General features: G+C 39.1%; 1 protein-coding gene across 1 annotated transcript in view; it reads left to right on the top strand.

Moving 5' to 3' along the window:
- LOC134349030 (mitochondrial intermediate peptidase-like) overlaps nucleotides 1-21,743 on the top strand; it is a 109,747-nt gene that overhangs the window by 56,909 nt on the left and 31,095 nt on the right. The window contains exons 15-17 of the mRNA XM_063052876.1: nucleotides 4,243-4,317; nucleotides 8,412-8,531; nucleotides 19,774-19,895. Coding sequence (XP_062908946.1) covers nucleotides 4,243-4,317; nucleotides 8,412-8,531; nucleotides 19,774-19,895 — 317 coding nt within the window. The remainder of the gene's footprint in view (nucleotides 1-4,242; nucleotides 4,318-8,411; nucleotides 8,532-19,773; nucleotides 19,896-21,743) is intronic.

The raw sequence follows: 21,743 nt of genomic DNA, 5'->3' as shown, positions 1-21,743 counted from the left end.
ATGATCGATTGATATTGGATCATGTGGGGATTAATCATACCTTTTGTGATTTTTATTCTTCTTTATATCAATCAGAGTCTCCTCGAGATTCTAAATATATGAATGATTTTCTAGATAAGTTAGACTTTCCTCAGATTTCACAGGATATGTCGTCTTTATTAGATACTTCCATTACAATGGATGAGATTAAGAATGTTATTTTTTCTATGAATCTGGGGAAAGCTCCTGGCCCTGATGGGTTTACCGTTGAATTTTATAAATGTTTTGCTTCTTTATTGATTCCCTGGCTCTATAAGGTTTTTGAGGCTTCTTTGAAACTTGGTAAACTTCCGGAATCTTTTAATAGAGCATCAATTTCTTTAATACTAAAGAAGGATAAAGACCCTGCTCAATGTGCATCTTATAGACCAATATCTTTATTAAATGTTGATTCTAAAGTCTTTTCTAAGTTATTAGCAAATAGACTAGAAAAAGTACTTCCTTCTATTATTTCGGAAGACCAAACGGGTTTTATTAAAGGTCGTTACTCTTTTTATAATATTCGTACATTGTTAAATATCGTTTATACTCCCTCACAAAATGTTCCTGAGTGTGTTATTTCTTTAGATGCCGAGAAAGCTTTTGATAGAGTAGAATGGCCTTATTTATTTAAGGTGCTTGAAATGTTTAATTTTAGCCTGAAATTTATATCCTGGATTAAACTGTTATATCACTCCCCTGTAGCCTCGGTTCGTACTAACTCATTAAACTCACCTTTTTTTCCTCTCTTTCGTGGTACTCGACAAGGCTGTCCTCTTAGTCCCCTATTATTTGATATTGCATTAGAACCTCTTGCAATTGCTATTCGAGAATCTTCAAATATTACTGGGATAACTCGGGGATTAAAGTCCCATAAATTATCACTCTATGCTGATGATTTACTTTTATATATTTCTAATCCTGAGAGATCTATTCCTGCTGTTTTAGAGTTATTAGCACAATTTGGTCTTTTCTCAGGTTATAAATTAAATCTTAGTAAGAGTGAACTTTTTCCGATTAATAAACATCTTCCCTTATATTATAAATTTCCATTTAAATTGATTAATAATTACTTTTCATATCTTGGGATTAAAATTACTTGTAAACATAAAGATTTATTTAAGACTAACTTTTTACCATTAATAGACCATATTACTCAACTTTCATCTAAATGGTTTCCCTTATATTTAACTTTGATTGGTCGTATTAATGCAGTTAAGATGTTTTTTTTGCCAAAATTTTTATATGTGTTTCAGGCATTACCAATTTTCGTTCCTAAATCTTTTTTTGATAAAGTCGACTCTAAAATTTCTTCATTTATTTGGCAGAATAAGAATCCGAGACTGGGTAAAATACATTTACAGAAAGCTAAGAGAGATGGAGGTTTAGCATTACCTAACTTTAGATTTTATTATTGGGCTATTAATATTCGACATATGAAATTTTGGTTACTTGACCGGGATATACTATCTATTCCTAAATGGGTAGCATTGGAATTACAATCTGTTCAGGGTTATACACTTGGTTCTATTTTAGGTTCATCTCTTCCTTTTGATTCGAAACGCTTTAAGCAGGTCTCTAACCCGATCGTTAAATATGCTTTGCGCATTTGGTTTCAATTCAGAAAATTTTTTTATCTTAATCAATTCGGGTTAGCGATTCCTATTTTAGGTAACATATTTTTTCCTCCCTCTTTTACGGATCGCGCTTTTCAAACTTGGAAGACTAAGGGTATTTTACGGTTTTTGGATTTATTTTTAGATGGTTCCCTTATGTCTTTTGAACAATTATCTAATAAATATAACCTATCAAGAATACATTTTTTTAGATATTTACAAGTTAGAAATTTCCTAAGTACTATACTTCCTTCCTTTCCAATGCTTCCTTCTATATATATTTTAGATTCGATAATTAACCTTAATCCATGTCAGAAAGGTGCATCGGCTATGATTTATAATATTATTATGAAACTCAGGAAAGCTCCATTTGATAAGATTAGGGTAGATTGGGAACAGGAATTGGGGCTTACCATTTCTGTGGATGATTGGGGGCAGATTTTACAATTAGTTAATACTTCTTCTATTTGTGCTAAACATTCCCTAATTCAATTTAAAGTGGTGCATAGAGCACATATGTCCAAAGATAAGTTAGCGCGTTTTTACTCGCATATTAATCCTTTCTGTGATAGATGTTCGGGGCAGATAGCCTCTTTAACTCATATGTTTTGGTCTTGCCCTACTTTGGAAACTTTTTGGAGAGATATTTTCAATATTATTTCTAAGGTATTAAATATAGATATCTCTCCTCACCCTATTACTGCTATCTTTGGACTACCTAAAATTTCTAGTAATCTTTCCCCTTCAGCCCGTAGAATGATTGCATTTCTTACTTTAATGGCGAAAAGATGTATTTTACAACATTGGAAAGAGCTTAATGCTCCAACTACCTTTTTTTGGTTTTCTCAGACGATTTTATGTTTGAATCTGGAGAAAATTAGAAGTAACCTTCATGATTCTTCATTTAAATTTGAACAGATTTGGGGACCTTTTATTCGATATTTTCATTTAATGTAATATTTACCCTTCTTGTTTTTTTTTTACTGTTTCAATGGAGGTCGGGATTGAGGACGTGATTTTAAGTTTAACTCTGTTTGGTTTCAAGTTAGCCCATTGCTTTGCTTTGCTTTTAGTTAGTTGCACGGTGGGTTTTTTTTTTGGGGGTTTTTTTTCTTTTTTTCCATTGATATATATAAAATCTAGTATACTATTATGTTATTTTGGTTTCTTATGCTTAAATTACATTGTTTGTAGTATTTTCTTTTTGGTATTGTTATCTTTTGGAATTTTATTATACTTTAACATTGTATTAATGTTTATATGGCTTACCTTTTTTGTATACTTACTCAATAAAAAGATTTAAAAAGAAAGAAAGAAAAGGGTACAGAGGAGATTTACCAGGATGCTGCCTGGTTTAGAGAGTATGCATTATAATCAGAGATTAAGGGAGCTAGGGCTTTACTCTTTGGAGAGAAGGAGGATGAGAGGAGACATGATAGAGGTATACAAGATATTAAGAGGAATAGATAGAGTGGATAGCCAGCGCCTCTTCCCCAGGACACCACTGCTCAATACAAGAGGATGGCTTTAAGGTAAGGGGTGGGAAGTTCAAGGGGGATATTAGAGGAAGGTTTTTCACTCAGAGTGGTTGGTGCATGGAATGCACTGCCTGAGACAGTGGTGGAGGCAGATACACTCGTGAAATTTAAGAGACTACTAGACAGGTATATGGAGGAATTTAAGGTGGGAGGTTATATGGGAGGCAGGGTTTGAGTGTCGGCACAACATTGTGGGCCAAAGGGCCTGTATTGTGCTGTACGATTATATGTCCATTTTAAGCATGCTATTTTTTAATTAGTAAAGCCCTTGGCAACTACTGTCCAAGGAAACATTACGGTTTTGATTACCTCTGTGATTAACTCAGCCATTTTGTAGATTATAGGAGATAAAAAAAGATATGGGAAGAAGAGATATTTATTTCAATATCTTAATATCAACTGCATCAAAATGGAAGATTTAGTTATTATCACATTTCTGTTTATGCAAGCTTTATATATGTAAATTGCTGACTGATTTCCTATATTACAGCAGTTACTCCACTTCAAAAGTACTTCATTGAATGTAAAATACTTCTGGAAAACCTGAAAGGGGGAGTAATGGTGCTTTTATTTTGGAAAGAAAAGCTGTGAAAATATAAACATTTTATAAGTGCAAAACAGGAACTGCAGTGCTATTAGCAGGGGAATGTTGATGCTCAAGTTTTCAATTCCTGCAGGAATTAGCATTTTTGTGGATATTTGTTACATGAATATTCGTACTTTGGGTTTTAATTTATTTTTTTCTTCATGGAAAGCAGATGTCATTAGCAATATATTGTCATCCTCAACTGTCCCTATATTGAGAAAGCTGTTAAAAGTCAGCTATTTTGATGGGGTCTAGAACACACATAGGCTGGACCATGTATAAACACCAGATTCCTTTCCCTGAAAAATAATGGCATGTTGAGTGTTCACATTTGTTTTGCTGATTAACAACATGATGCAGTCAAAAGAAATAGAAGCATAAGATATTAATATGGAAGATGGAAATATTTTAACAGAATTAAAGATTAAATCTCCAAGGAGGTTGTTGTGAATAACTAATATGCACTTTTTAAATCTCTTTTCAGCCATTACCTCAGAGTATGGTGTCCCGGCTTTGTGACTCTAAGAAAGTTTGTGCTGCTGCAGACCTTCAACTTCAAGTAAGGAGATACATATTTGTGTTATCTAAGATTAAAGGTTTTTAACCTAATCCAGTGTGATGATTATGTGTAACTATTTGATTAACCATACAGAAACAGCACTAATCCCACATGTAGAACTAAATTTCTTAACTGAGTAAAGATTTTTATACAATTGCGAGGCACTCAATGTAGAGAAAGAAAGGCATAGTGAATAAAGACTGCAGAGCAAATAAGTCCTTTGTATAGGCTGTTGTTAGTCCACTGTGATAAAATGTATCACAGAATGCTTACAGTGCAGAATGAGACAATTTGTTCTGTTCAAATCTGTACCTATTCTATGCAAGAGCAATCCTGCTCCCTCCCATTAAACTCTCAGTTGAGAAACGTATCCGGCTCTCTATTGCAGGCCACAATTAAAGATGCTCCATCACTATCCTACCAGTGCATCCCAGACCCTAACTATTTGCCATTCATAACTTCGGCTGACGGAGCAAGAAGTAGGTGGGGTGGCAAAACAAGCAAAAAAGAGCAGCTTTTCTCTATCTAACGTGAATATCCTTCCTATTTTTATATCCAGTCATGACCTTCATTCCTTTAAAAATAACCCTAGCCTTTTCAGTCTAGCCACACATTTTCTTTTTAAATCTTTTTATTAATTTTTCAAAATTATAAACTCAATAACAAAGTTAGTACAAAGAACTTGAAATAATGTTCATCAGCATATATAAAATGAATTTTAAGTAACATAGATATAAAAGACTTCCAAACTCATAATGAAATTAATCATTAAAAAAAGAAATAAAAAGAAAAAAAATATATAAACAAAACAAAACCCCAAAAGAAAAAAAAACCCAAAAAGAAAGCAAGACAGGGCTAGACCAACAGCTTGTATCAGACACGTTGAATAATGTCGTTAACTCCGCTCCTATCATCATATAATTTAAGTTTAGAAAAAAGATTTGGAAAGGTCAGATTACATCATATGAAAAATGTCGCATAAAAGGTTTCCAAGTTTCTTCAAATTTAATCGAAGGGTCAAAAATATCACTTCTAATTTTTTCTAAATTTAACCTTAATATGGTTTGAGAAAACCATTGGAATGTAGTTGGAGGATTAGTTTCCTTCCAGTTCAACAAAACAGATCTTCTCACCATTAAGGTAACAAAAGCTATCATTCGACAGGCTGAAGGAGACAAAGATCTATGTTCTACCATTGGCAATCCAAAGATTGCCGTAATAGGATGGGGTTTTAAATCGAAGCATAGAACTGTTGAAATAATATCAAAAATGTCTTTCCAATATTTTTCCAAAAGAGGACAGGACCTGCTGTGTACATACATCTACTGATGCTTCTGGACACATCTTCAGTGATGTTCCTAGAATCATCGGGTGTTTCGGGTCTTTCAACATCATGCAACCTCCTCCAGGTGACCCAGCCGGGGCTGATCAGACCCCAGCTTGTGTCCAGGTGGCTAGCTACTTATGACTCCAAGGCTCCCCTCTTTTGAGCCACAGCCATCTTGAGGCCCTCTCTGCTGCATCGGTGGTACTGCGGATGGCTCTCCTCTTCCTCTCTCCCTCGATGCCCAAAATGCTGAAGGCTCTTACTAAAGAATGGGCTACGAATCCCCTACAACCAACCTCCACTGGGAGACACCTCGCTGTCCATCCAGCCTGCTGACAGTTGCTGACCAGTCCTGCATACTTGGAAAGCTTCCTTTCAAAGGCCTCTTCCAAGCTATCTTCCCATGGGACTGTCAGCTCCAGCAGCACCACTTGCTTAGTCGACTCAGACACTAGGACAATGTCTGGTGGTGGCTGCAATATGGTTGGAGAACTTCAGCTGCCCTTGGAGGTCCACCAACAGCTGCCAGTCCCTTACAGAGGTCAGAATGCCTGCAGATGTTCGTTTGGCAGGTATTAGCTGCTCCCCAGCTCTGACAAAGGCAATGGTCTGCTTGGAGGGTCGGGACTGCTTTGCCCACTCAACTCCTGCGCTGACGGCTTCAGCGATGGTCTTCAGGACCTGATCATGCCTCCACCTGTACCATCCTTCACCAAGTGCCCTTGCACAGCCGCTGAGGATGTGCTCCAGGGTTCCTCGCTTGGAGCACAGTGGGCACGCAGATGACTCTGCCTTGCCCCATGTGTGCAGGTTTGATGGGCTTGGAAGCACATCGTACACTGCCTGGATGAGAAATTGGATGCGGTGTGGTTCGGCTTTCCAAAGATCAGCCCAGGTCACTTTCCTCTCAACCGCATTCTCCCATCTTGTCCAAGCTCCCTGGTGTTTCATTCCCACCGTCCTGCAGGCTCTCATCTCCTCCACTACTGCTCTCACCTCCTCCTGAACTAGACAACGCCTTTCCTTCCCTCTGGTGTCCATTTAGGGAGTTGGAAAGGATCCTAGCCCAGCTCGGCCTCGTGTGACCACTCCCACCAGCCTCCTGTTACACAGCCTTGCCTCTGCCTCCTGAACAGCTTCTTCTGTCCTCCACTTCCTGCCAGTACTTACTTGGATCCCTGCTCTAGCCACCTTTGGGTCACTTGAGTCCCTATACTGTAACACTTCTCTGGCTCTTGTTATCTTGAATTCTTCCTCCAAGGATTTGAACGGCAGTTGCAGTTTGTTGTGGTGTCCATAGAGTGCGATGCTGCTCAGGTTCTTTGGCAGCCCCAGCCATCTCCTGAGGTGGTTGCTAACCCTCCAAAACATATGAGTTAAAGAAGCCACTTGCCACACATTTAAAACCCCTTTTAAATTCACCTAATTGTTTAAAATATTTTTAAAAACTTCCTCCTTAACTACAATGTGTATTTTTATTTAAAAAAAACAAAGAATGCAAAGTATCAACTAAGAACCATAGGCATATCTTAATCTTCAAGAACATTTGCTCCCCAGTATGTTTTCTTGCTGTCTCTTAATTTAAAGAAAATCTTCAGGATTTTTTTTCCTTTTTTTTTCTTGATCCCCCTGTTTGCTTTCTTCTTTTTTATTTTCACTCCTGCACTTTCTATGCTACTTGCTGCTCTCTTCAGGACTGGGGTTTTGACAAATGAAATGCTTCCATTTTTTTCCCATGCTGTCTTACATTCTCCTTCATTTCTTCAGTACCTTTTCAGAAACCCATTCTTTTTCATAATGAGGGACAGCATGCTGGTACTTACAAAGTCAAGGAGTTGGCCTCGCAGTACTTAGGTTTCAATAAAATTGGCTTTCCTCCAACTGAAGAGAATTGCTCCTGATGTTCTTTCAGTGATTTTGAGAAATTGGCTGGTCATGATGATTTCTATTTTAGATATTCCTTTTTTTTCCAGCTCCATTATGTAAAATGAAATCCCAGTCTACGTATATCTTAGGTTTACTATTTGCTAACAAAAATTAATCTGAATACCTCTCGAGAACTTTTGACCTTTTGATGTATTTTGTGCTGAATGTACCCTGGTTAAGGTTCTTGAAGTTCTCTATAAATCCTTAACTGATTTCATACCATCAAAAATATGCCTACTTTTTGGATCATCTGTCTTTCTGGGTGCCTATTTTACAATTCCTGTGTTGTGATTGTTCCATTTTGCTTTTCCGTTCAACCAATTTATCCTCATCTGGCAATCCTTCTTGCATGTCATCCACTTCGCTTTGCTTCTTTAACTAATATTGTTAACCATTTAATATTTAATTGGATTCTTCCTCCCCCCAGTCCCCCACTCATCTGCAAATTCTCTAACCAGGGTTGAGCTGCCATTCCTTGCGTGCGTATCCTTTAACTCATCACTAAGCATTGTATAGTGAAGTAAAATTATTCTATACAGCCATACTTCATTGTTGTATATCTGCTTTGATAAGAATGGCTTATCTAGAGGGCTCAGAGTGTTTCAGACTCCAACCTGGTGGCCTTAATTGACAGTTTGGACATCTAGTTACAAACAGAGGAGCTAATTATAGCTGAAATGCTCCTGAAAGCTTTAAAAACCAGTCACACCCAGCTTTGTTTGCCTTATTTGTTAAGGGATCTTGTAATAGCTGAATGTTTCTTGATGTGTGAATACATAGGCATTGAATCACACAAAGTTAGCCTTTCTGCAACACTTTTAAACACTTTCTTTTAAAATAGATCTTTTATTCAGTCCTGGATCAGATCTACCATGGACAATATCCTCTACCAAAATCAACGACTGAAATATTAAAGGAAACGCAGGAGAAATTTTATGGACTGCCATATGTACAAAATACGGTAAAATCTTGTAAATATTGAATTATCTGAAATTCAGAATCTACGGGCTAAGTCTGAAATAAATATGCAATGATTTATATGGAATTTATTTATACATTAAAGCATGCGTTATCTGCTCTTTTCTTTGTCAATGCATCAAATTTTTAAAAGGGTAAATTTTATTTGTCCTTAAATTTATAGTATTTTGGCAATGTTTGGAGTGCTTAAATACAACAGTATGATCATTATAATTGACTAGATATTTTGAGTAGATATTTACACTTCAGAGTATAATGTAGAGGAAAAAAGGTGAGAGAACAGTTAAAAGCAAAAATACTACTCTTAAATCAAGAACTTCCCACCCCATGAAGTAAACTGCTTATTTAAACTTGGCAAGGTGTTCAAAATTTTCAGTGATTGCTCTTCTAAATAGTGAGGCATCGTGTTTCAGCTTATTTTCCCTGTTGGTCTTTTGATATATTTCAGGAAGCTATCGATTTCTCCTTTGCTGCCCACGCAAACTGGTTAGCCTTCATAGTGTCCCTGATCCTTGGAGATTGTTTTCTTCCAATGATGCTGCACTTGTGCAATAATTGCCACTCTTGATGACAAGCACATACCTCACAATCATTAACATTATCTACAATCCATTACTTTCCCAGGTCCCAATATTCATCCTTGCTTCTTCCCTGATCTTCATTATGTGTTCAGTCCACCTTAAATCTCCCTAAATTCTGCATCCCAGGCTACTTGTAATTACCTTGTTGCTGTAGTCAGGATATTGATGGGGCTCTTTGTATTATTTTCTTTGGAGCTTCTAGAAGTGCAGTAAATTGGCTGAATGGGCGTCAAGAGAAGGCTAAATAAGGTCATTCACTTAACACTTTGGGCTGAGGCAATTTGCAGTCACTGCAGCCATGCCTTGTACTTTCAATTACTAAGTCTGTATTAGTTGTGAGTTAGCATATTCTGCACCCTAGCTTATTTGTACCAATACATTGACAACACTGCCATCTATCTGATAAAAGTAAACTCATAAGCTTAACCAAAATTGGGACTGGATATATTGAAACCTTCACTTTCCATTAGTTACATGATTGTCCAGCAGGTGCTGCTGCTACAACACATACGCTAGGATGGATGGTCTTCATCTCATCTTTCACCCTTAAAATATATTTTCTGCAGGTTAGTGTATTCATATCTCCAGAAATAGAAAATAGTACAGTATGGAAACAAACCATTTAACCCACTGTGTCTGTGCTGATCGTGATGTCAATCAAAATTAATTCCATTTGCCTACACGGTCTGTATCTCTCCAGTCGCTGCCTGTTCATGTGCGTGCCTAAGTGCCTATTAAGTGATACTATTGTACCTGCTTCCAATACTTCTCCTAGCAGCATGTTCCAGACAACTACCACTCTCATCTTAAAGCTATGATCTCTAGTACTTGACATTTCTACCCTTGGAAAAAGACTCTGACATCTACCCTATCTGTACCTCACATAATTGTGTATACATCTAATGGGTTGCGTCTCAACCTCAAATGCTTCAGAGAAAACAATCCAAGGCGTCCAACCTCTGCTCGTAGCTAATGCTCTCTAATCCAGGCAGCATCCTAGTGAAGTCTATTGGCCTCTTTCCAAAGCCTCCTCATCCTTCCTGTGATGCAGCGACCAGAGCTGGACACGACACTTCTAATGAAGCCTAACCAAAATTTTATTCAGCTGCAGCATGACTTCCCAACTTTTATACTCAGCACCCCAATGGGTAATGCTATATGCCTTCTTTACTGTCCTACCTACTTGTGTTGTCACTTTCAGGGAGCAATAGACTTGCACCTCTGTACTTCAATTCTTCTAAGGGCTCTGCCATTTACTGTATCCTTTCGCCTTACATTTGACCTCCCAAAGTACAAAGCCTCACATTGATTTCTCTGTCCACTCTTCCAACTGGCTTATGCCATGCTGAGTTATTTAACAACCTTCCTCACTATCCACAATTCTGTCTATTTTTGTGCCATCAGCAGACTTGCTAATCAGCTCACTTACTTTTTCATCGGATCATTTTATATTTCGCAAACAACAGAGATCCTAACACTGATCCTTACAGAGCACCACTGGCCCAGATCTCTAGTCAGAATAGCACCCCTCATACACCACCCTCTGTCTTCTTTCATCAAGCTAAATTTGAATTCAAACTATCAAGTCTCCTTTGATCCTGTGTCCATAAATCTTTTGCCTCAGTTTATCATCAGGAACCTTGTCATACGCTTTATGAAAGTACATGCAGACAACATCTGCCGTACCTTCATCAAAATAACTGTCATTCATAAGATGTGACTTCCCTTACACAAAGCTGCACAGACTATTCCTATTTAAGGCTAGGCTTTTCCAGATGTGTGTCAATCCTATCCCTAAGAATCTTCATTAATTACTTTTACCCATTTTCTCTGGCTCCAGGCATAATTTCCTTCATTTGTCTTTGAGTGATCATTCCCTCTCCCAAGTTACCCTCTTGTTTTAATGTATGTATAAAGTACCTTGGGAATCTCTTAAATCCTATGTGTCAGGAACATTTCATGGATCCTTTTAGCCCTCCTGATTCCCTGTTTAAGTTTTCCTGATTCTTTTCATTCCTCAAGGGCTATGTCCAACTTCAAGTTCCTAAACCTTACATTTCTGTCCTTTTCTCTGACAAAATGTGCAACATCTCTTGTCATCCAAGGTTTCTGAACCTTGTGTCCCTGTCTTTCTTCCTTGCAGAGAATTTAGATTCTGAATTCTAACCAGCTGGCATTTAAATGAATCCTGTGTCAATGAGGAGGACCTATCCCAATAACAACATCCTCTAATCTTCTCTCCTAAGCTCCTGCCCAATGCTATTATATCTTGCAGGCCAGGCAGCATCTATAGGAAGAGGTACAGTTGACGTTTCAGGCCAAGTCCCTTCGTCAGGACTAACTGAAAGAAGAGATCGTAAGAGATTTGAGAGGGGGAGGGGGAGATCCGGAATGATAGGAGAAGACAGGAGAGGGAGAAATAAAGCTAAGAACTGGAAAGTTGATTGGCAAAAGGGATATGAGGCTGGAGAAGGGAGAAGATCATGGGAAAGGAGGCCTAGGGAGAAAGAAAGGGGGGGGGGTGGAATCCCAGAGGAGGCCGTGGACAGACATATCAGAGATGCGGCCTTCTATATATTGGTGAGACCTGACGCAGGCTGGAAGACCGTTTCACTGAACACCTACGCTCTGTCCGCCAGAGAAAGCAGGATCTCCCAGTGGCCATACATTTTAATTCCACGTCCCATTCCCATTCTGATATGTCTGTCCACGGCCTCCTCTACTGTCAAGATGAAGCCACACTCAGGTTGGAGGATCAACACCTTATATTCCGTCTGGGTAGCCTCCAACCTGATGGCATGAACATTGACTTCTCTAACTTCCGTTAGTGCCCCACCTCCCCTTCGTACCACATCCCTTATTTATTTATTATTAATATATTTCTGTCTTTTCCCTTTTTTTTCTCTCTTTTTTCTCCTTCTGTCCCTCTCACTATAACTCCTTGCCCACCCTCTGGGTACCCCCGCCTTCCTTTCTCTCTAGGCCTCCTGTCCCATAATCCTCTCCCTTCTCCAGCCTCATATTCCTTTTGCTAATCAACTTTCCAGCTCTTAGCTCCATCCCTCCTCCTCCTGTCTTCTCGTAACATTTCAGATCTCTCCCTCCGCCTCCCACTTGTAAATCTCTTACTACAGTTGTCCCCCGCTTTTTGAATGGTTCGCTTTACAAGACCTTGCTGTTACGAAAAACCTACATTAGTTACCTGTTTTCGCTAACAGAAGGTGTTTGCACTGTTACAAAAAAAGGCAACACGCATCCCGAGCAGCCATGCTCCTTCCCCGGAACTGCATTTTAGCCGGCATTGCTTAAACACATGCCTGTGAGCAGCCGTTAGCAAGCTGAGTTCTAAAGTAACTTAAAAAGCCTAAAAGAGCTCGTAAGGGTGTTACACTTAGTGTAAAGCTAGACATAATTAAGCGTTTCGATCCTGGTGAACGAAGTAAGGACAAAGTGAGTTTGGCTTGTGGAAGTTGACGAAGATGATGTTGAAGAGGTTTTGGCATCCCATGACCAAGAACTGATAGATGAAGAGCTGATGCAATTGGAAGAGGAAAGGATAACAATCGAAACCGAATACAGTAGCGAACGGACCGAAAGTGAAGTCGTCCGGGAAGTAAACGTGAAGCAACTGCGTGAGATTTTTGCTGCAATGATTGCAGAAAAGTACGCCTTTAATTTTGAAAGGATACGTAGGCTTAGAGCATATTTGCAAGATGGTTTGAGTGCTTATAAAGAATTGTATGATCGGAAAATGCGCAAGGCTAGCAGTCAAGCATACTGTCGTTTTTTAAGCCTTCCACATCAGCCACAGCAGACAACGAACCTCGACCTTCGACATCGAGGCAGGCAGAGATAGAAGAAGATGATCTGCCTGCCCTGATGGAAACAGATGAAGATGAGATGACACCCCAGTGTCCCACCACCCCAACCCCCAGGCCGCGGACCGATACATTGCTGCGGAGAATGCAGCAGTAGCCAGAATGCACCCAGCACATCTTTCAGAAAAAAACCAAAATAAACAAGCTAATTAATTAGGTGCCACCCAGCACGTAAATGTCGGCCCAGATCAGAGGCGATTGCCGATTGCGTTGCCTCTGATCTGGGCTGACATTTACGTGCCGGGCAGCACCTAATTAATTAGCTTGTTTATTTTGGCTTTTTTCTTAAAGATGTGCTGGGTGCGTCCTGGCTACCGCTGCATCCCAGCATGCTTCGCAGATCGGTATCGCTTTGCTGCCCGGAGGGTGGGGGCCACTGCACCACCCCAACCGCTGACAACTCAGCCTAACACACCATCATCAGTGTGCTCGGTGCTGTCTTCCGGATTCCAGTAAGTGATACTACACTGTACATACATTATTTCTACTTTATATAGGCTGTGTATTTTTATGTGTTATTTGGTATGATTTGGAAGCTTCATAGCTTAAAGGTTACTGGAGAGACGAGAGAGTGTTTTTGCCGAGAGCGCTTGCACCGTGTTTCTGCCGAGAGCGCTTGCGTGAGATTTTTGCTACGGAGAACAGTGCAGCAATGATTGTAGAGAAGTATTTCTACTTTATATAGGCTGTGTATTTATCATATCATTCCTGCTTTTACTATATGTTACTGTTATTTTAGGTTTCATGGGTTATTTGGCATGATGTGGTAGGTTATTTTTTGGGTCTGCGAACGCTCACAAATTTTTCCCATATAAATGGTAATTGCTTCTTCACTTTATGACATTCCGGCTTACAAACCATTTCATAGGAACGCTCTACCTTCGGATGGCGGGGGAAACTGCATCTCTTCTTTCAGTTAGTCCTGATGAAGGGTCTCGGCCCGAATCGTCGACTGTACCTCTTCCTATAGATGCTGCCTGGCCTGCTGCATTCACCAGCATTTTGTATGTGTGTTGCTTGAATTTCCAGCATCTGCAGATTTCCTCGTGTTTGCGCGATTATATTTAGGCCTTCTTCAATTTAGCATTTTGCTGTACGGTCCAGTGTTATCCTTATCCACAACTATCTAAAAAGCTACAGCATGCTCTTCTTGGAGATCATACATTCCCCAAGGCTGCCATGTAAGCTGATGGGGTTGTTAAGAAGGCGTATGGTGTGTTGGCCTTCATTTATTGGGGGATTGAGTAGGGAAATGTTACAGATCTATAAAACCCTGGTTAGACCACACTTGGAATATTCTGTTCAGTTCCAGTCACCTCATTATAGGAAGGATGTAGAAGCTTTAGAGAAGGTGCAAAGGTGATTTACCAGGATGCTGCTTGGATTAGAGAGGTTGAGCAATATGGGGCTTTTCTCTTTGGAGCAAAGAAGGATGAAAGGTGACTTGATAGAAGTGTACAAGATGATCAGAGGCATGGATAGAGTGGATAGCCAGAGACTTGTGCCCAATGCGGAAATTACTAATTTTCAGGTGATTGAATGAAAGTGTAGGGGGGGATGTCAGAGGTAAGGATTTTACACAGAGAGTGGTGGGTACATGGAGCATGCTGCCAGGGGCTGTTGATAGAGTCAGGTGCATTGGGGACATTTAAGAAGCTCTTAGATAGGCACATGAATGATAGAAAAATGGAGAGCTATGTGGGAGTGAAGAGTTAGATTGATGTTAGAGTACGTTAAAAGGTCGGCACAACATTGTGGGCCAAAGGGCGTATGTGTGCTGTAATGTTCTATGTATGTTCTAGAGTACTTCATCTGCCTTCTGGGCATCACAGGGCTAGAGGATCTTGCATATTTAAGAGAAAGTGTGTGTTTCAGGAAAGAATGATTGTGAACTTTAAAATGGAGGGTTGCTTATGCAGGAGATAACGCAGGTCAGAATGTATGGGGATGATGGGTGAGCAGAATAGTGTACAGTGTAGGCTTGAAGTTCACGATGCTAGAATAAGATAAGCTAGTGAAAATTCATTGGAATAATTAAGTCTAGATCAATCATTAAGTGCAGATGTTGTTTTATGTGGTAAGTGAACTAAAATGTGGTTGGAGGAAAATGTGATTGAAACTTGAATTGGATTTATTTAAGTAAGAAATCAGATTATTTGATTGTTATGTAATTGTTGTTTGTGAGATCTTTGCAAATTAGTTAACATTTCCCTCTTGAGAACACTGACTAAAATTCACAATATTGATTGCAGAATACTTTGAAAAGGATTGATGGTATGAAAGAAGTACAGTGAGGTACAGGTACAATGATTAAGCGATAATAATGCATTTTGGTGAGCATTGCTGTGGAAAGCAATGGTACAATTTTATATAATGATTAAAAATTATTGGATGCAGTCTGAACCCATGATAATAAATCTGAATAAAGCAAAGGCAGGACAGGAAGCCCAAGTTGGCTGAGTAGATTGTGAAACTAAATTCCAAGCTATGACGATAAGCTAACAAAAGCTAATTTTTGAAATGTCAATGTTCTTGCCTCTAGAGGCACAGTTTATTTTGCATGAGCATCACTTCTTGTATGTAAGATGTTTTGTATATTATTTCCTGCACTGGTTAATTTGGATTCGATTTGAAGTACACATGGGAAGACATCCATCTCCATCCTCTCTTTATATGCCCTTGAAACAGCAGTATCTGTGGGCCTTAAGTTTTTGTTGATATTGCTAAACATTTAGTAGATAATATTTCCTTCAAGATGTATGTTTACTGTTTATGGTTGTTAAGATATCATTTAATAATTAAGTTTACTCTTGTTACACAGTATAGTTATGGAATATTGTGTATGTATATTGCCTTGGTTATCACTGATTGTGAGAATAGTTGACAATATTAGTATGTTCTGGTGCGACAATGCTCTATTGAGTTTAATACATATTTTCCTTAACTTTCTGCAGTTTCACAAGTAAAATCTCATTTTAAAAACCGTGAAGAAAGCTTCAGTCTGGGATAATCTTTGGATAAGGTGTTTAAGTCACTGCAGAGCTTTGTGCAATACTGCAGAGGCAGTTGAGTTAACACACAATAGGCAATTAACATGTATCCCTATACAGCAAAAAAAACCTAATAGAAGTTGTTCAGCCTTTGCCTGTAAAGATGATATTGGGAAAGGAAAAGGATAAGCCCGAGGATGAGGAAGATTTCAGAATTCAGCAAAGGAGGGTCAAAGCACTGATAGGAAAGGGAAAATAAAGCATGAGAGAGGGCTAACAAGAAAAGTAAAAGTAACTTTTAGGTCCTACTACAAATTTACAAGAAGGATAAGATTAGCAAAAGTTAATGTAGGTTCTTTAGAGACCGAGGCAGGAGAAATTCTGTGAAAATCTTCAAGAAACGGGAAGTTGTGTGAAATTCTAGAGGACTACAAATCTAGCATATATGAAGATTTCAAATAAATTAGAATCTCTAAATAAAATGAGTGTTGGTGAAATTGATGAATGTACTAGCACCTAATGACCTGTGTCCTTGAATCTTGAAGGAGGTGGCTATGCAGACAGTGGATGCCCTGCTTGTTGTCTTCCATGTTTTTAGAATGGTTCCCATACCTTGGAAAGTAGCAAATGTAACCTAACTATTTAAGAAAGGAGAAATGTAAAAAAAGGGATCCTTAAATCAGTTTGTCTGACATCATTACTAAAGAAATGCTAGAAACTTTTATTAAAGAGTTGATTGGATAAAGTTGACATGAATTATTGAAAGGAAAATCATGTTTGACAATCTGAATCATTGCCATGAATGTGTAGGTGGACATCTAGTCAGTTTTTGAAAGTAATAATCTAGTGTTGTACGAACAAAATTAGGTATACAGTGGTGTTAATTAATAATTGATTAATGAACAGAAACCAGGGAAGAATGGATCATTTTTTTGTTTCGGAGACTGTGACCAGAACAGTTAAAGATCATTGGATGCTTTTGCAGTTCACAATCTATAACAATAGCTTGGCTAAAGGGAATCTAATGTTATGTAGTATAACATGAAGCAAAGCTAGGTGGCAGTGTGAGCTTTGAGGGAGATGTAGAGAGTAGACCTAATAAAGTAGCACGTTGATTGGAAAAAAATGTTTTAAGTGGTGAGCAATTGAAAGGTATTGGTATTCAGAGGAACCTGAATCCTTGTGTATGATTCACTGAAAGTTCAGAAGTAAGTTCTTCACTCAGTGCTGAATCTTTGGAATTCACTATCCAGGATTGTGGAGGCTGATTGGCTGAATAAATTCCAACTAATTTAAACTTATCACAAGTCAAGTCTTATATTGATCAGATACAATGGTATACACATGAAATATTCTATAGAATGTGGATTGCACTTTTGACAGTTTCTGGCTGAACCAGAAATTGGGATACTTTTGTCTGTCTGAATCGCATTTTGACTGATGACATGATATCCAAGTCAAACGTGATTGATATGGACAAGGTGAACCTATTTTTGAATGCTGTCTGAGCAACCATGCTTTAATAGCCCCACTTCCTGAATGCAGCTCAGCCAAGATGGATACCCCACTTCATAGAAACATAAAAAAATAGAAAATAGGTGCAGGAGTAGGCCATTTGGCCCTTCGAGCCTGCACCGCCATTTATTATGATCATGGCTGATCATCCAACTCAGAACCCTGCACCAGCCTTCCCTCCATACCCCCGATCCCCGTAGCCACAAGGGTCATATCTAACTCCCTCTTAAATATAGCCAATGAACTGGCCTCAACTGTTTCCTGTGGCAGAGAATTCCACATATTCACCACTCTGTGTGAAGAAGTTTTTCCTAATCTCAGTCCTAAAAGGCTTCCCCCTTATCCTCAAACTGTGACCCCTCGTTCTGGTCTTCCCCAACATTTCGGGAACAATCTTCCTGCATCTAGCCTGTCCAATCCCTTTAGGATTTTATACGATTCAATCAGATCCCCCCTCAATCTTCCAAATTCCAACGAGTACAAGCCTAGTTCATCCAGTCTTTCTTCATATGAAAGTCCTGCCATCTCAGGAATCAATCTGGTGACCCTTCTGTGTACTCCCTCTATGGCAAGGATGTCTTTCCTCAGATTAGGGGACCAAAACTGCACACAATACTCCAGGTGTGGTCTCACCAAGGCCTTGTACAACTGCAGTAGTACCTCCCTGCTCCTGTACTCGAATCCTCTCGCTATAAGTGCCAGCATACCATTCGCCTTTTTCACCGCCTGCTGTACCTGCATGCCCACTTTCAATGACTGGTGTATAATGACACCCAGGTCTTGTTGCACCTCTCCTTTTCCTAATCGGCCACTATTCAGATAATAATCTGTTTTCCTATTTTTGCCACCAAAGTGGATAACTTCACATTTATCCACATTAAATTGCATCTGCCATGAATTTGCCCACTCACCCAACCTATCCAAGTCACCCTGCATCCTCTTAGCATCCTCCTTACAGCTAACACTGCCGCCCAGCTTCGTGTCATCCGCAAACTTGGAGATGCTGCATTTAATTCCCTCATCCAAGTCATTAATATATATTGTAAAGAACTGGGGTCCCAGCACTGAGCCTTGCGGTACCCCACTAGTCACCGCCTGCCATTCTGAAAAGGTCCCGTTTATTCCCACTCTTTGCTTCCTGTCTGCTGACCAATCCTCTATCCACATCAATACCTTACCCCCAATACCGTGTGCTTTAAGTTGGCACACTAATCTCCTGTGTGGGACCTTGTCAAAAGCCTGTTGAAAATCCAAATATACCACATCCACTGGTTCTCCCCTATCCACTCTACTAGTTACATCCTCAAAAAATTCTATGAGATTCGTCAGACATGATTTTCCTTTCACAAATCCATGCTGACTTTGTCCGATCATTTCACCGCTTTCCAAATGTGCTGTTATCACATCCTTGATAACTGACTCCGGCAGTTCCCCCACCACCGACGTTAGGCTAACCGGTCTATAATTCCCCGGTTTCTCTCTCCCTCCTTTTTTAAAAAGAGGGGTTACATTAGCCACCCTCCAATCCTCAAAAAGATTCAATCCAATCTTCAAAAAGATTCCCTTGCTCATTTGGTTCTCCCTTGGACCTTCTTTGCTTCCTCACTGCCCACACTGATGATCAGTATTCACATTGTAAATACATGCCGGTATTATGTATTTATACATGTTTCATTCCATACAAGTACATACACACAATCATACACACACTTTGTTTTTGAGTGAGTCAATTTGAATTATTGACGTTATCTCCTTAGGAAACCTAATACATGGTTTGTTTCATGCTCAGTTGTTTTATTTTGCACAATTCTGCTCAGGGTGAAGTAACTTGCCTTTGATTTTGGGGTTTACATTCTCTGTTCATTATTTAAAATACTGCCAATAGCAATTATATCATCTCTCAGCTGTCTCTTTCTTCAGTAAAAACATGCCCAATAGGCAATGAATTTACACAATCGTTCCTCACTTCATTCCCTTCATTTTGTGAAATCATTCTGGTGATTCACTTCTCCTGCATATTAGGGGAAACATTTAAGTTTCTCTAGGTACCCAGGTACAGGTCAGAAATTATTTCACTTTTTCAAATTATGATTATTTAGATCTGAAGCAAGATGTTTAGTCTGAAATATTTTACTGTGTTAACTTCATTCATATACATACATATTGTATATGTATACATACATATACAATATGTATGTATTGTATATTGATAATTCAGAAGATGAATTCAGAAAATTCAGAAGTTTTGTTTTCTTTTTCAGGCATGGCAGCTGCGTTTTAGTCACCTTGTTGGATATGGTGCCAAATATTATTCCTACCTCATGTCAAGAGCTGTAGCCTCTATGGTGTGGAAGCAGTGCTTCATGAAGGACCCACTTAACAGGTTAATAAAGAAAATCGAATTAAATTATGTTGCATACCCTGTTTGATCAATTGCGAAGAAATAAAGAATTATGAGGAAGATTTGGGGATTCAGATTCAGACGATCGTAAATGTAATAGATCCATTTATTAATATACCATGGAAACAATCCTTTGCTCAACTTGTCTGCTACAGTACCCACAATGTTCATCGTTTTTGCTACATTTGGCACCTACTGTATCCTTTTAAACCCCTCTTATCCATGTACTTCTCCAAGTGTCTTTTAAAAGTTGTTACTACACCTCTCTCAGCTACTTGCTGTGGCAGTTCATTCTAGATGTTTAGAGTGGCAGCCTGACCGAGGCAGTGTGGCTGTGTTTTCATATTTTTTCCAAATTTTAAGAAAATATTGCACTGAGCTCCAAGGTATGTTCAGTGCCTTTGCGATAATCTTTAACTCTTCCCCAGATATGTGCTTTAAGGAAATATGGTGTTTGCCAATCAAGGTTAGGAAAAAAAAGTTACTATGGTGAGCATTTTGCATTTTTAGATAAAAAAGGATATGCTTTTAAACAACTAACTTGTAATATAAATCTATCATATAAAAATGAAAACAGTTCAAAAAGTACAGTACTGTGCAAATGTCTTGGGCACATGTGAAAACAATTCTGTAAATAGTATAGTCATAGTCGTACTTTATTGATCCCGAGGGAAATTTAGTTTCTTTACAGTTGCACCAACCAAGAATAGAATATAAATATAGCAATATAAAACCATAAATAATTAAATAATAATATGTAAATTATGCCAGGAAATAAGTTCAGGACCAACCTATTGGCTCAGCGTGTCTGATCCTCCAAGGGAGGAATTGTACAGTTTGATGGCCACAGGCAGGAATGACTTCCTATGACTCTCTGTGTTGCATCTCGGTGGAATGAGTCTCTGGCTGAATGTACTCCTGTGCCCAACCAGTACATTATGTAGTGGATGGGAGACATTGTCCACGATGGCATGCAACTTGGACAGCATCCTCTTTTCAGACACCACTGTCAGAGTCCAGTTCCATCCCCACAACATCACTGGCCTTATGAATGAGTTTGTTGATTCTGTTGGTGTCTGCTACCCTCAGCCTGCTGCCCCAGCACACAACAGCAAACGTGATAGCACTGGCCACCACAGACTCGTAGAACATCCTCAGCATCGTCCGGCAGATGTTAAAGGACCTCAGTCTCCTCAGGAAATAGAGATGGCTCTGACCCTTCTTGTAGACAGCCTCAGTGTTCTTTGACCAGTCCAGTTTATTGTCAATTCGTATCCCCAGTTATTTGTAATCCTCCACCATGTCCACACTGACCCCCTGGATGGAAACAGGGGTCACCGGTACCTTAGCCCTCCTCAGGTCTACCACCAGCTTAAGATACTTCCAAACATAATGAAATAATAAGTTTCTAAATATCAAAAAAATTACTATAAAGAGCAATAAGCAGTGGGAAAAAAACTAAATCAAATCAATATTCGGCGTGATCACCCTTTGCCTTTAAAACTGCATCAATTCCTATAAATACACTGTTGTGCAGTTTTATGAGAAAATCAGTTGGTAGTTTGTTCAATGCATCTTGGAGAACTTGCCACAATTTTTCTGTTGACTTTGGCTGTCTTGCTTGCTTCTGTCTTTCCAGGTAATCCCAGGCAGCCTCAATGATGTTGAAATCAAGGGTCAGGATATATGTAACTATGTACTAATCTGAGAATTTTTTTTGCAGGCATTCACAGTAAATACAAAGAAGCACAATCAAATCAGTGAAACACTGCACACAGCAAGACAGACAAACAACCAGTGTGCAAAGACAATACACTGTTCAAATACAAA

The sequence above is a fragment of the Mobula hypostoma genome, chromosome 7, assembly GCF_963921235.1.
Source record: "Mobula hypostoma chromosome 7, sMobHyp1.1, whole genome shotgun sequence".
Lineage (NCBI taxonomy): Eukaryota > Metazoa > Chordata > Chondrichthyes > Myliobatiformes > Myliobatidae > Mobula > Mobula hypostoma.
Note: the sequence above shows the minus strand (reverse complement) of the source record. Positions and strands in the feature narration are given on the sequence as shown.